The sequence below is a fragment of the Rhipicephalus microplus genome, chromosome 5 (assembly GCF_043290135.1).
Source record: "Rhipicephalus microplus isolate Deutch F79 chromosome 5, USDA_Rmic, whole genome shotgun sequence".
In the NCBI taxonomy this organism is placed as follows: Eukaryota; Metazoa; Arthropoda; class Arachnida; order Ixodida; family Ixodidae; genus Rhipicephalus; species Rhipicephalus microplus.
The window spans coordinates 12,132,605-12,148,821 of NC_134704.1; the positions used below are offsets into that span (position 1 = coordinate 12,132,605).

Here is a 16,217-nt window from a genome sequence, read left to right on the forward strand (position 1 = left end):
CGTCAGCAGCTCGTTATAAAAAGTGGCGCAAGAAAAATTTCTAGTCATTCTCGTTTGTTGCGTACTTGAGCCTCACCGTACCGCCACTCTTATCTGAAAGTTATTTCGCCAAAGTTTAGAAACGGCCGATACGCTGCACAAATTATAAGCAAGCCAGGAAAAGAACGAGAGTGTTATAAATAACTGGCAACGACCACTCGGTGATAAGGCCCGTTGAAGAACAATCTAAACAGGACCAAAGTAAAAAAAACAGCGCAATAACAAAAAAATATATTTTCTGGCGGCAGCAGGCTATCGACCGACCACCTACGCGACGGCTCTCGAGTACTCTGCACCACCGCAGAGCCTGGGTCTGGCGACACTCAATCAGATAAACGAAATGCAAGACGTTCTTTGCGCAACCAATGATCATTTTTCTCGTTCACTCCACCTCACGTATAACCGACTCCAGTGTGTGAAACATGAACACTTCAATGCTCTCGCTTGGAAGCTTCCTTTGTTTGAATTCTGCCCTTATTGTTCCTTTTAAATGACTGCATTTACAAGAGTGCATGTATTTGGAGAGCACCGGCGCGTAATTAACGAAAACCGGAGGCTTACAAACGCGCACCTGCGCAAATAGACGGGTCGTGTGAGAGTATTCAGCGTCAGCGCTGTACCGCAATTTGCTATGCTTTTGAGACAACTTTCGGCAATAATCTTTCACCATGAGCTGTAGAATATATTACCATGGTTCAGTTTTTTTCAGCCAAACTTCCTGTGGGTTTTCCTTTATTTCTTGCTACCTTTCTCGCGAACACCCAGCCCTTCCTTTGGTGGGAACAGCGCAGGTGCGGCATATATGCATTTGCTTACGTGATCGTCTCGACCTTTGTGTGATGTGGTCCTCTGCTCCTGTGATCGCGTTTACAAGCTTTTTTTTTTTTTCACAGTGCATGTTTAATGTAAACAGTAGCCATTGCTAGAGATTACTTAATTAGAAGCATATATCTACCACCGGTGCCACTAAAGCAAGACTTCGGAGGCTGAGTTGTCTTCTCTTAGGACCGGTTCACGCTAGCGGCAAGTCTGTCCTGACCGCGCGGTGCCGTGGACCGGCAGCCAGCGCCGTCCGCAGGAGAGCTGTTCGAAGTGCTCGACAAGCTGCGCCGGCGAAACAATTCAGCCTTTGACAAACACGGCTGCCCTTCTGAATGCAGTTGTCGACCACCTCGAATCTATCAAGCGGCCGCCGTGTGCTCTATAGCATGTAAGCTCCGAACTGATGCTTTCATTCGCTTTAGACTCATGTTCTTAAGCTTCGACCGCTCAATGCTAGAATTGATTCGGCACTTTTTGTAAGAGCCATACCCATATAATTGATGTTGTAGACTTAAGCAAGCCTTCCAGTATCTCGTGTGGCGTACATTACACGTTTGTTAATTGTTGCTCCTTCTGTATAGCTGGCGCCACTTGTCTAAACACCCGCTTTGCGACATATTATTTTGAATTACGCTGCGTTTTTTTTTTTGAATACCGGGCATCTTAAAACATTCTAATAACTGCTGTAATGTAGTCTGAGAACAACACGTATGGCATAGCGTGAAAATTGTGGGGCAAGAAGCAAGCAGCTCGAAGTGTCCTGCGGCAGACGCAGACGATGCGGAGTGCCGAAAGCAGACGACGCGGCTAACCTATATGTCACTCCTCCGTCACTGATTAGCTACGTCGCTCTTCGGCAAACGGCGAAAGGCAAAAAAGAAGTGTCAGACCCATTCTTCGAACGGCAAAAAGCGGCAGACGTGCACGAAGTGAACAGCCACTTCCGGCTGTCTAAGAACGTCAAACGGTGAGGCATGCTTGCCGTTATAACGTGAACCAGCCCTTACACGGGTTTGCCTGCGGCCAGCAATGAAGTTACCAGCTCTATTTAAACACATCAGGCAGGCCTGATGTTTATCACAGAAGGCGTTGTTGCTGGGATACTTGGTGTCGCATCACATTCATAACGTAGCACTAAAAACGCCAAGACGGACACAAATAACGACACGCCACAAGCGCTTGTGGTGTGTTGTTCTTTGTGTTCGTCTTGCCGTTTTTTTTGCAATACATTATGAATGTTATGACCTCCCCGGTGGTCAAGTGGTTATGGTTTCGACTGCTAATTTGCAAGTCGCGGGAAATCGGCAGTATTATTTTCAATGGAGGCGAAAATGCTCGAGGCCGATGAATTTAGACTTAGGTGTATGGTTTAAAACTCCAGGGGGTCAATATTTCAGGAGTCCCTTGGCATCTCTCATAATCAATCGTTGTTTGAGGATGTTGAATTCTATGATTTATTGTGTGATGTTTCCCTTCTTATTTGGGGCACTTCTTCCTACCTTGTAATATAGCAAAATCGTAGTAAGTACTTCTTGATAACAACAGTACTGAAAGATGGGCGAGTTGGTACTCATTCATGACTACTTTGCGCAAACACGTACACGGACACAAGGAAAAGAGGCAAACAACACGGGCGCAAACACTATTTGCCTCTTTTCCTTGTGTCCGTGTACGTGTTTGCGCAAAGAAGTCATGAACTTCTTGATAGCGTGTATGATTTTATGTGCATTCTTTCTGCCTCTTACTTTCCGCCGTAATCAAGCTGTAACGTGATGAATGGGTTCATTAAACTGTCTGCACTCGTACACGATATGTGCAGCTGCCTGACGAGCCCAGACACAATCGTTGTCTACGACGGCAAGGACTTGACAGCCCGAGTGATCGCGCAGTTCTGCAACACGCACTACTTCGTGGAACTTCTTTCGACCGGGCCCGATATAATGGTCGAGTTTGTGAGCCAGAGTCTCTCACCTGGGCAGGGATTCAAGGCATCGTACCACTTCGAAGAGGAACTCCACTACGCCGAAGGAGGACCGTCTTCCGGTACGTGTTTAACAAGATCAGTGCAATAGCCCGTAGCGTCCTACTCCAATTGTAGATACGATTTTGGCACTACGACTGTTCAGCTGCCACAGATAATATAATTCATTTTAATCAAGCAGTCCCTTTTCAATAACGTTATTTATATCCCTAGCTCTCCCGGACCATTCTTGCGCCTTGAGGTATTTTTGTGGCTTTATTTGATGATTCACGCGACTGCATTGGACTAACTCTCAAAGTATTTCGTTGATGCTGAGAGCGTTAGGCAGTACAATGTTTCCTGAAGCTTTCAAGGTTACAATTCGTACATGATGATAAATTTTCAATGTATTGATGCCATCTTATGTCCCAAGGACAAAGTTAGGACTCCGGCATCGGCTTATTGGAGGAATAAGTGAGCTTGTCACCTCGTATAATGACATCAGAAATCCCCCTAGAAAGTGATGCAATAAACTATGGCTAACAAATGCTGAAATCATCAATTAACTATAAACAGGAGGTCTCCAAAGCGTCTGAAAGAAACATACCTTGACTCTAGAAACTGCGGAGTAATCTAGCAAAAAAGTCGAGGTGCGCGGAAAAAGTACGTCACCCTCTCCATGAAATCACAAATTCTCGAGATGCTAAATGCCACAACGTCATTTGTGTAACTGCGAATGTGTCAAGACACGTGTTTTATAACGCGCAGGATAACAAGCAAACTCTTCTTTCTAGGCGTCGCAATCTCTAGATGTGGCAGAGCATCAGTGACGCCATTCACCTGCTTAGTGCAGTTAATATACTTGATTAAATGTTGAAGAGTGACGAATAATGTAGTATGGTATCCTTGACGATGACGATAATCTTTTTTCTGGAGCCCGCAATCACACCAATATTTTTTTCGATTGCTCGGAAGAGGGATTTCAAAAATACCTCATCAGAATAAAAAAAACTATGGTAGCACTTGTGTTATTCTGTCTCTTCCGCAGAGCTGCTGCAAGCTTGGCTCTCCAGTTGTGCCTCGACGCCCCCATCATGGTCTCCTGTGCAAAGTCTAGACAGCCAAGTCGAAACTACCGACGCGCCATTATACACGACGCCAGACCCAGGTATATACAGCATGCCTTACATGAGTCGAAAAATGTTCGTCACACTTACAGCCAACCATAGAAATGCTGATCAATTTCTTCGAAATACAGCGACGGAGGCTCTGTAAGCTTGTTTCACTTTACTACGGAATTATGAATCTGCTCATTCAGTGATAAGTGATCAGAATACACACAGCCCGATTATGGTGAAATGATGCTTTCTCCGGTGAAAAAAAAAATCAATTTAGGCATTTCGCAATAACCTGATAGTGTCTTTGTCTTTTAGAAATTATATCAAATTTGGCCACTCGCGCTTTACAAACTAACTTTTCGTCATTTTGCTTGGGCACGTTGACAGAAATCGCATTTGGATTCTTACATAATTTGTACTTCTTTCTGAGAACGACAACTTTCGAGTTTGTGCGACGTTGTTAGGAGCTATCGGGCATGAGTGAAAGAAAATTGGCCGATGTTTTCATTGCATTTACTTTACCGGAACTTGAATTAGTAGCCTAGGTGCATTTGTAGTTTGTGCAAGAAAACGTTCATATCCGGTAATTTTTATACATTGACAGTCATTCAAATAACCAATCTAGTTTTTGTTCTCAGCTGATAATTTCATTTTCGTTTCTCAATCTACCCTTGTGCAAAATCACAAGAAATGAAAAAAAGTGACTATCTAAAGAAACTTGAAAGAAAATCAGAAATAAAAAAGCGCTATACACTGTTTGAAACTAATTGCGTGCTCCAGTGCAACCTGTGTCAACCTTTAGCATACGTTGAAACCCTTATAGCCATAGCTTGTATTACCAAGGCTGTAAATGCAAATTTTGAAAGCCACTTTCAAAGGCTCTCACCATCTTAAATATCCTCCATCTCATCTAAAGAATGAATGAATTTGAATTTGTTCGTTTCTTTTGTTTTCTAAGCACAAATTGTTGTTAGATAAAAAGAGGGAATTTCTGAAATCTGTGACGTCTAACCGTGCGTGAAGGTCTTCGCATCGCATCAATCAGTATAATCGCAAGCGTGCTAAGCCTCAAAAGTTACGAATAAGCTCCGGAATATGTGCTACGAGGTTGCATATTCAATTAACAGCTGCGTTTGTATGAGAACGACATGAAAAAAAAAAGACGGGGGGATCTATGAGCCCCACCTTGATTGATTGATATGTGGGATTTAACGTGCCAAAACAACCATATATGATTACGAGAGGCGCCGTAGTGGAGGGCTCTTGAAATTTCGACCACCTGGGGTGCTCTAACGTGCACCCAATCTGAGCACATGGGTCTACAGCATTTTCGCCTCCATCGAATACGCAGCCGCCGCAGGCGGGGTTCAATCCCGCTACCTGCGAGTCAGCATCCGAGTACCTTAGCCACTATAGTGGCTAAGGTACTCGGCTGCTGAGTACTTTCTGAGCCACTATACTGGCTCAGAAGGTACTGAGCCACTGCAGTGGCGAGAAGGGGTGAGTTACTATAGTGGCGAAGCTACTATAGTGAAGGCGAAGCTTGCCCTTCCGTGATGCTCTATAGAACACCGCGATGGGGCAAGCTTCGCCTTGAAGAATTGAACGCGATAGTGATATTCTCTTCCTAGTGCTTACTTCAAACACTTAGTGTATGAAATCTTCTCGAACTTGCTATGCAACCTAACGTGGCCTTAAAGGTGCACTAATGTGTGTGCCATATATAGTGGGTAACTGGATTCAATGTACGAAGCCATTATGGTAATTAAATATTCTTACGCCCGATTTCAATCTATCCTTGTACCACGCATTGTTGAGGCAATATCTCATGTTGTATTGTGAAGCATGTTTACAGGATGCATGTGTTTGTAAATAATGAGAGTTACTTCCACTACATTTTCAAGCAGAGAGAGTTATTTTGGCTTATTTACAAGCCGAGCCCAGACGTTTGTTCCACATCACCTATCAACATTTTGGATCATCTGAAGCTTGCAATACTTTTCCAGAAACAAAGCTACGAATCGCTACTGATTTATTGTGCAAAATTTTATGTACAGCGATTTCATCAGATTTTTTCGACTTTCATAAGGTCTTCTACTTTTCAGCTCATGCATCATGACAACATTTTCAGGCCAGTTTGTGCTGGTGTGTTAGGATTAAACCATCTTTACATATGGCAAACAGTTTCCCGATTTTTCTTTTTCTGTGACAATTCCCACCCTGTAATTCCTTCATTCTTTGAAGTTACTTTTGTGGACTGCTTACATGACCTAGTTATTTCTTCAAACTGTTCTTAGCGCCCGTGTTTCTGGGCATTCATGCAGAAAGTTTATTTTGCAATGAGGTTCCTTAAAGCTCGCTTTTTCATAGAATACTTGTACGCAGTGTCTCGCAAAGTATACAAGGATTTACTATCTATGCTTTTTTTCATATCTGTTGTACTGTTCATTCTACTCCGATCTGCCAGGTCATCATGTGTTGAAATGAATGCGCAAAATGTATGCCTCTCTAAAGTCCAAAACATTCTTCTATTAGCTAAATACTCAATCGCTGCCCGTTGAAACATGGCGAGAAAGAAAATGTATTTGTGTTTACTGCATTAACTGCCACTTATGGAATGTGCCAGAGACAATACAAAACTGTTTTGTTAGTTTTAAAGATGCTATCTCGTTCTGGGATGTCCTTCAGCGGACTCCGAAGAAATATTTTGATATCGATTCTTACACAATAAGCTATCTTTTGCCGACATCACTTGACAAAGTGTCTTTCAATATGTTTTTCCTCTTGGGTATGTACAGCCTATATGGAAGGCGCGCGTGCAAAACATCAACTCAGATCCCAGCATTTGTTCTAGCACACAATTTATAAGAATGGCTGTTCACCTAAAAGACATTCATGATGAAATGTACTTTAAACCGGACTGGTACCCCATCTTCGTCAGGTGCGTGGCCTCGCCACCTTTACTGTATAACGCGAGTTGAAAGACACGCTGCTCTACTGAAATTCCTTAATCGTCGAGTTTTTCCTCATAACGCTAGAGCGCTTATTGTCACTTTGTGATTATGCTCATGTTTCATACAATTAGTGTCATAACATGTTCATTCTAGTGCACATTTTAATAAAAACGATGAAAAAAAGAGGCGTGGCTATATAGTAAAACACCAGCTTGCCACGAGAACGACCTAGGTCCGATAACCACTCACCATAAAAAAATTTTATTTGCATCTTTCTTCATTTTTTCAGCCTCGCAAATATGATGATTTTTCACTCACAACCGTCAATTCCGATGCCGGGATTTCGGCGAAACAAATCTTTCAATGCTATTGCGTTAAAAAAAAGAAAAAAAAGACGTTGCAAAAACGTTGCAAAAACTTCAGCCATAATAGTTTACCGAGCCCCAAAGCATCGAAAAATTCCATTAAATTCCTTGCAACTTTGTAGCGGCACTCCGAAAAATGACGAAGGATGTTATAATGAGTGCCTCCCTACTGCACAAAAATTATGATTATTTATGGCGTGTAGTGGATACCCTGCGAATGTAATTGTAGCTGTTACCCAAGAAAGTGTTCAAAAAAGGCTCTAAAAGGCCGCCCTTCCAGCTTTCGTTTTGACTGTGCTGTGCGTTTGGCGCAGGCCTGGTGGTCTTTTAGTCTTATCATTTAGATTCACGTTGCAGTATTTAGCGGTATTTAAAGCCAGCCGATAGAATAAGATAACACTTCATCACAATGTCACAGGTTATTTATTGCTAATGGTGACGCGGGTCAACCACGGACGCTGGCAAAGATCTATATTTAAGGAGCTCCAAGTTTGCAGTTCTTTGTTTCACTCGAATCGTACGGTGGCTTATCAGACCACGTGGCTATGCGTCATCGACGACGAGAGGAAGTTGTCCTGTTGCGTTATTTATACTACCAAAATACGCCTGGTGGTGATGCGGACTATCTATGCCAGGTGTCACGTGCTTTTCGTATGCATCGCGCTAGTATTAAATTTCAACATATCGCCACTGCATACTGTACCTTCATACTCGACGAGCTTTCTGCAACCCGTAAGTACATTACTACTTTTTTGTTTCTCCAGAACGCCGGCGTGTTTCGAACGATCACACTAAGAGACACGACAACCGCAGGGCTCATGGTTCTGTGACGTGACGGAACACCAAGGCCGCATGCTATATTTATTTTTTTTGTCGAAAGAAATACAACCTTGCTGGCAGCGCACCCACGAGGGTGGCACAGCGTCGGCTTCCGCACGCACCGCAGAGAATTCACGCCACCGGAATTCAAAGAGCGCCGCTACTCCCCTCGGAGAAGCTGCGATATTACACCTTTTCGGTGCCCCGAAAAGAAAGGGGCGCGTTTGCACGCACGGCGTGCCGACGCCACCGACCGAGGTCTCACGTACGCCCCTTTTCTTGCACTTTGCTCCTAATTCGGTAGGTTATTACTTTTGTCATGCGATCTCGGCTTCTCTTTGTTTCCTGCTGCTTTTTTTTTATTACATGGCATGCGCGCACGCTTACGATCCACCTTCCTACCTCTCCCGCTAAATCCGTGCACTACTACGAAGGCCAGAGATCACCCAGAGTGCCTTTGGGTGGATGATAACTTGCGGTCCGTGCCTATAGGCTGCACAAGCTTATTGGCAAACTACGGAATCAATGTTGCTGAGTTTAAAATTAAATTGTTTTGCTTCATTGAATTATGTTTGATCTGCTTAAAATACATTGACCCTACTACAAATAGCGATGTCTGTAGCCCACTTGCTGCGAGAGAAAAAAGGAAGTACGCGTACGTGAAGAGATTTATCAAAGGAGAAAAGACTGCCCCGCCGCGGTGGTCTAGTGGCTAAGGTACTCGGCTGCTGACCCGCAGGTCGCGGGTTCGATTCCCGGCTGCGGCGGCTGCATTTCCGATGGAGGCGGAAATGTTGTAGGCCCGTGTACTCAGATTTGGGTGCACGTTAAAGAACCCCAGGTGGTCAAAATTTCCGGAGCCCTCCACTACGGCGTCTCTCATAATCAGAAGTGGTTTTGGGACGTTAAACCCCACAAATCAATCAAATCAATCAAAGGAGAAAAGACTTATCTACGCCTTTGTAGCTCAATGCAATGAAGCGAGCTCATACGAGTTACTCAGAACGGAAATGCAAGAAAGTGTTCATTTCTAGAGCAATTCCTATTTCATATATCTCTAGTGCATCCTTGTTTTTTTTTGCGCTTTTTTGATGTCCCTTCATGCGTGGACAACTTGACTAAGTGCTTCACATACGTTGAAGGCAAACACAAATTATTCAGTGAGTATACTGACACTTCGCAAATAGCATCTTTATAGCGTTCTTTGTTGACCACCTGGGCTCGCCAAAACGCTGCACAATTTTAGGAACGATTCCAATCCAGTTCGTCTCACCCACCCCTTCGAACATATTTTTTTGTCTCCCTGTTTCACTTTTCCTTTTCTTTTGACGCTGTGTTTCCCGAGGAGGAGCAGATTTATGGGATCCGAAACACGGCCTTTCCTTCGGAATGCGTTCTCCAAAGGAAGTGCACGGAAGCTCACACACTCAGAGAGCCGGCGCGGAAAGAAAGCACGTGTGCGCACACCAGGGCCCAGTATTCTGTTCACTGTTCGTAAGGGGAACCGAACGAGAACAGTGACGGGAGGAGTGGAGCACGGACGACGCATGTTTAGAACCAGGAAGAGGTGAGGAGTACAGCCCGAGAAAAGACAGGAGAAAGCGCAGTTCGGGTGTTGGGGTGCGTCAGAAAGCAGCGAAGCGCCACTGCCAGGCATCTTCCCCGAGAAGACAACACAAACCGAACGGCTCCTCTCTCCGGGCGTAGTTGTTCGGGCGGGCCACCGTTTCTCTTCTTTGTCATTCATTTGTCCGAGGTTCGCTCTCCGGCAAATTGGATTAACAACAACCATTTCGAGCCCAGTTCTGCCGTCTGTAGTCGCTCGGCGTCTTTGCAAACGAGCACGTCGTTTTCCTCGCTACCTTAGCCTTTGCCGCCGTATGTTGTTCCTCGCCCGGGCTCTTTCGCAAAAATCTAGTCTTGGCCGCCTGTGTAGTTGCTCCCAATGGTGACTGCCGGACGTGCTGGCTTCAGATGTAATCCTCCCCGACTGGGCGAACAGTAGGGCGTGTTCGCTACATACAATACCACCGCTCCGGTGCCGAACGGCTGTGCGCAGGGCGATATAGATGCTTCAGGCTCAATGACGACGAACAATAAAACGTGCTGAGATGCGACATTCGTCCCCGGCACCGCACGGTATAGACTGGATAGTTAGACACATACTTAAGAAGTGCGTTAGAGGCTAATGCATTAATAAAACAGACCAATGTATTAGGTGTGCAATGAACATTTTGTTTGGACAGCAAAACTGTGCAGTTGGAGTGTATGCTCGAAATATACTGAACGTAGAATGACATCTGCGACCTAACCAAACACGTGTCTTATAAAAGTGATAGCTTAGTTCGTTTACGGGTGAGTGTTGTAGCATACGCAGTGCTCGCCCTCCTTTTTATGTTGGGTCTTTACGATAAGATTGGCCCGCTTGATGTACTATCTTGTTTATTTCACTTTTTGCCAACCTCCCATTGGCCGCGTGGCGCTTAAAACGCGTCGCAAACTGAATAAAGCGGGATTTGTCTTTCTGGCACTGCTTGAGTCGTCCGTTTCCTCGGCCAGCTGTCGTCCAGCCGCCGAATACGTAACAGTCCACCTAGTGGGGATGCCACTGCGCATGCGTATACGCCTCACTGGCAGTTCGCAGAGGCAGTCGGCGCGTTTTACGAAGCGGCGCGCGTGTTTGCTCGCTTCAACGAGGCGTACGCAGCGAGTGGGCAAATTTGCGAATGCACGTGAGAGCTGCGAACATCGCCATGTCGGTATCGCCAAATCTAGATGTGGCGCTCATTCTCCCAAACCCTTTCAGCACCATTGATCGGCGAACTCACTCATGATTCGACTCACTCGGACACATTGACCCCCGTATTCACAAACGCTCCTCGACACGACTTTCACCCTTCACTTGACAGAGTTGAATACTGCGCCACAGCTCGGCTCAAAAATGACGCTGCGCTATTCAAGAATCGCGGCATATTATCGCTGATATGCGCTGACTTGCCGTGCCTAGAGACGGCACTCCCATCAACTTTCTCAAGTGAAGGCGAAGCGTTGAGTGAAGGGACGTTCTAGAATACGGGGGTCAGACTCGGGTTGAGCCACGAGTCTGAGTCCGAGTGAGTGCAGTTGAAGAAAATTTTCGTGAGTGCGAGTCCGCGAGTCTGTACGGCTCAGGGAAACTTTCGTGAGCACGAGTCCGGGTGAGTCCAAAGAAGAAGATATATTTCTTGTGTTAGTCTAAGTGAGTTCCACTTTTTTTTGCCGACCTATAGCCCAATCTGCCAATCTTTAGCATAACTGTCAGCCTTTCCTGAAGTCACACTTATACCCACGTCTGCAAACGCGTATTTCAAATCAGTGTCGTTCGCACACCATTGCAATATCTATTGATGAGTGTTGCGACTTGCGTAAGGGGATACCTTGATCTCCTCCCTCTTACTCTTCCAAATAAGTTTTTTATAGATATATTGATTGTTGTCATCTTTAAAAACACTGCCTGACTGATTCTTGAGCACTTAAAACTGATGTTAGAAGGTATTATATCAAACAGCGCCAGGAAGGGCACTGATTGCATGAAATATTGGTGTTAAAGGTCATTGACACTGAAAAAAAAAACTTATTCTACACTAAAAGATTTGTGAGGTGACTGACTCAAACTCGCTCAGACTCGGATTGAGCCTTCCGTCAGAATGATTCAGGGTGAGTATTATTCTGGCTCCTGTGAGTCTTTAGTACCGGTCAGACGAAATTATTGTGAGTGTGAGTGAGTACGAAGCACGAAATATAGTTCATGAGTGATGTCTGAATGAGCTCCACAATTTTTTCGGCCTATATTCAGCACTGATCTTTTTTTTTGTGGATATTTTTTCGTGTACTGATTTTACGTACACCAGAGAGTATATTTTCTGGAGTACACAAACGTGGCACCAACGTCTTATTCGGCAGTGTGGAAGTCCTTGCAGCAAATTCGGGACTTCGCACTGAAAACGGCCCCCGCCTGGCCGTTACAGCTTACCTTCCTCGGTGTCACTGATTACTTCGCTCAGGCGATTACTTGAAGGAGAGACTGCTATCTATTGTGCATATAATGAAATTCATGTACGGGAAAGCATGGGGAACTTCTATGGCTTCTATGCTACAGTTGTACAGGGCCATATTTATGGGTCTTGCCGGTACTGACGAACACTTAGAAATTCAATACTCAATTATTGAAGAGTTTGCAGGGCCAGGCGCAGCGTATCTGCCTAGGATCCCCAACGCGCTTCTACCTATGCCACAATCGTGCTTGCCAAGGACCATCCGGTCAGAACATATAGAGTTGTGGATTGCCTCAGAGCGCACACTCGACTTGCTAGCCGTGTCCCCGACCACCACTTGGCCCTTCTACCCTCCGGAAGACCACGAGCTACGTTTTCAGACGTCATAGTCAAACACCTAAACAGCATTTCATCAGGGTATACGCCAGCTACGAGAATCGCTTGTCCCTTGTGGTGCTTCGATCAGCCGTAGGTATGTCTGGAAATTCCGGGTATCAAAAAGAAAAGCAATCACTCCAGAGTAGCATTGAAGCAACACTACTATTATTATGAGTTGCACTTGGACCTAACACAGATATACACTGATGGGTCGGTCTCGTTCAGCAACTCATCAGCTGCCGGCTGCAGCAATGACAATCACATTTAAGAGAGAGAAACGAGAATAAAGGAAGGCAGGGAGGTTAACCAGATGCTAGTATCCGGTATGCTACCCTACACTGGGGTTGGGGAATAGGGGGTTGACAGAGAAAGGGAGAGTTAAAAAAAATAAATAAGAGAAAAACACCGACACACACGCACACACAAAATCAGTCCACTCAGAGGCGTTCCGACAGGCCAGTAGTTCGTAAGAAGCCCAGTAGCGCTTGCACGGCTTTCTTCTGTGACGATGAGTCACGACGATGGCGCAGTATCCTTTCTTCTGACAGCGGCTGGTCATCTAACCTGTTTAGTTTATCAGAAAGGTGTTGTCTTTCCAGGTTGTACTTCGGGCAGTCACACAAGATATGTCGAATTGTTTCTTCATCTCCGCAGTGTGTACAGTCGGCGGTGTCGGCCATACCTATGCGGAACGCGTACGCACGGGTAAACGCGACTCCCAACCATAGTCTGCACAGAGCAGTAGCGTCAATACCTCTCTCAAGAACGGACGCTGCTAGGAGGCTCCGAATGCTTGCTCGCCAACGCTCCATGGCTCTTTGGAATGAGCCTCTCTTTACGCATGCAAGATTACGATCCCTTGATCCAACGTTAAGCATGCAGCTTCCAACAAAAATTCGACGAGGCAATCACATTTAAGTTGTAGCATACGACTACGTCTACGACATCAGAGCGTCCTGCCATAAGAGCTGCTTTACAATATCTCGTTCAAGAGTGTCCAGGAAAATGGGTCATATTCTGTGATTCGAAGGCAGCGCTTCAGAGTTTGCAGTTTGCCATGCGTAAGAGGAATCACGAACGATTGGTACACGAAATAAGACATTTCCACTATCAAGCTCTATTGCACGAGGGCATGATAATAATATATCTGTGGCTGCCTTGACATATCGGTATTACTGGAAATTAATTAGCCGATGATGCAGCCCGCTACAGCCCATGAAGGAACACATGTGGCCCTGATTCCCCTATCAAGGACCGATTCAGCAAGACAACTTTACTTGCTGGCTCGAGATCTTACACGCATGTTCTGGTCGTCTACCAGCTTCCAAAGGTGTTACTTATATAAAATGGATCATTCGCTCAAAATACAGCTACCATCACAACTTTCCCGCTCCGATGTGACACTGTTATGCCGCCTTTGGTTGGGTGTTGCATTTACAAAGGTGTACTCCTTTCGCATTGGTATGGCAGACACTTCTACATGCGACTACTGCGGAGCTGAAGAGACCATCGAGCACGTCCTGTGCAGCTGCGCTTGCTACGACACGCAGCATTGCCAGCTTCGGATGGTTTTGAACGAACTGGACTCTAGACCATTCTCTGTGCAGAAGATTCTGGGACCTTGGGTGTCTGCCTCGATTGCGCAGAAAGCGACTAAAGCACTCCACCATTACTTGAAGACAACAAAACTGAGTGACCACCTGTAGACTGTGTGTGCTCCCCCGAGTGTGCTCGTGATTGTGTGTGCCTTTTTTATATCTCTGCAACCTCTTTTCTCCCCTTCATCCTTACCCCAGTGCAGGGTAGCAAACCGAATCAGCGTCTGGTTAACCTCCCTGCCTTTCCTTGCATATTTCTCTCTCTCTCTATCTCTCTTTAGCCACCTCTCGTTTAGTTCTTGGAATGCCCGCTAGATATCGGTACTTGCATATAATCAATGTATGCTGAAAAAATGTGAGATTGTGGTACTTGGAGTGTTCACTGCACGGACGGACATACAGACGATTAGACGCACGGACGGAAGGACGGATGCATGAACAGACGGACGGACGTTTCGCCCCACTCATCATCATTCAGTCCGTGGATAGGCTGTGATTTTTTTTTTCCTAACGATGCCCTGTTCAAAACTTAACTTAGACGCCTTAATCTGAACCATGAAAGTTGGAGATTTACTTCCAATAATGCCCGTACACTTGTAGATTCAAGTGTAATTCAAACAGTACCGAGGTGGCCGAAAAATTGAGCCTCAATTCTCCCTCACACCGTGTCTGCATATTATATTTTAGTATTGGCACTCTAAAAAAGCATGGTAAGTGATTCTCTGTAGCCATATTGAACGTCATTAGCGAGAAAGGTGCCTTCTAGATTGCGCGTTGTTTTGCTTGCAGCCACTTACGCGGACACAGCGTCAAGTTATGGGGTCGCCTTCCCGCTTAGATGAGGCCCTGAAGCCGTGCAGCTTGTAGTTCCTGACAAAGCGTACGCCACAGCGCTAGGCGCAGACACTTAAAAAAAAGTCCATTTTCGGCGTCAGTAACTGTCTAGCTTTCTAGCTCAGTCGCCGGCGGCGCGTGACAGTTCGCGCTAATTTTTCACTCGCCATTATGGAAGGGGGGGGGGGGCTTCTGTTTTATGAATAGAGCGCTTTCGTTAATTAATTACCAGCTGCCTATTCAGTGTTCTCGGCTGCCATAATGGCATTGGGTTGAGCCTTTCTTTCAGGACACGCCGGCCTAGCCGAGGTATACAGAAGAAAACTTGGTTTCTGGAAGGGCTTCAGATGCGCTAACGTGGTGATCACTCACATAGATAGACAGCGATCTCCAAGTCGATGTGCCCGCATCGGCAGCGCTATGCGAAACTGTACGGTGTGCTATCGTGCGCTTTCAGCCATTGTTCCACCGACTTCGAAACACCGTTTCTGGAGGAAACATTGAACGAAGTTTGAGAACAGATTGCCAAGCCGCGATCGAGCTTTTGCGAAATCGCAACGCCTCGATTATGCACCTAAATTGTTCCCGAGTCTTTATCTCTTTCATTTCTCCCAAACAGATCCTTCGCAAGCACATTAACACATACTTCTTCATTGAATTATAGCTAGCACGCAACAGCGAACTTTGGAAAAGAGAAGGATACAGAGATAAAAAAATTATCTTGGAAACAAATACCATCACATTGTAAAGCAAAGAATTCCTGATAATTAACTCGGGTTTAATTATCAGCGATAGCTGGGCAAGTTTTTGACCGTATATCATGAAACAAAGCGCAAAAAAGTACGACAAAAGGAATGAATGCGTAAAACAGAGTGAAGCGCTTTCTCTGGTGCGCTCGACCGGCGACATGGTTGCTCGCAACGAACCTAATTGACGATGATTCTTTCTGATGGGAATGAGAGCATAGTCACGAGGTATTTTTCAAGCATTCTTTATCAGCTAAAAAAGATTGCGCGTGATTAGGAGGTTGCTCCAAATAGTGCAGTAGTATGCCTAGAGATATCTCATTGATCTCTTCCCAATTTTGCGAGTAAAGTTACAAACTTGATCATGATATGCTATTTTTCATTATCATCAATTAAATATCACTCGCGATCACTCCAGCGTGCGGCGGTCAATATGTACAATTTTTTTCGCGTAACGCAGTAGGTTTTTTAAATCAGGACGCTAGGTATTCAGCGAACCCTGTAGTATAACTTATTTACTTAAATAAATTATATTTTTCATGAATGGTCG

General features: G+C 45.2%; 1 protein-coding gene across 1 annotated transcript in view; it reads left to right on the plus strand.

Moving 5' to 3' along the window:
* Window positions 1-16,217, plus strand: part of LOC119174013 (suppressor of lurcher protein 1-like) — a 129,702-nt gene that overhangs the window by 80,070 nt on the left and 33,415 nt on the right. Inside the window, exons 7-8 of the mRNA XM_075894849.1 lie at window positions 2,681-2,904; window positions 3,870-3,989. Of these exons, the coding sequence (XP_075750964.1) occupies window positions 2,681-2,904; window positions 3,870-3,989 (344 nt within the window). The remainder of the gene's footprint in view (window positions 1-2,680; window positions 2,905-3,869; window positions 3,990-16,217) is intronic.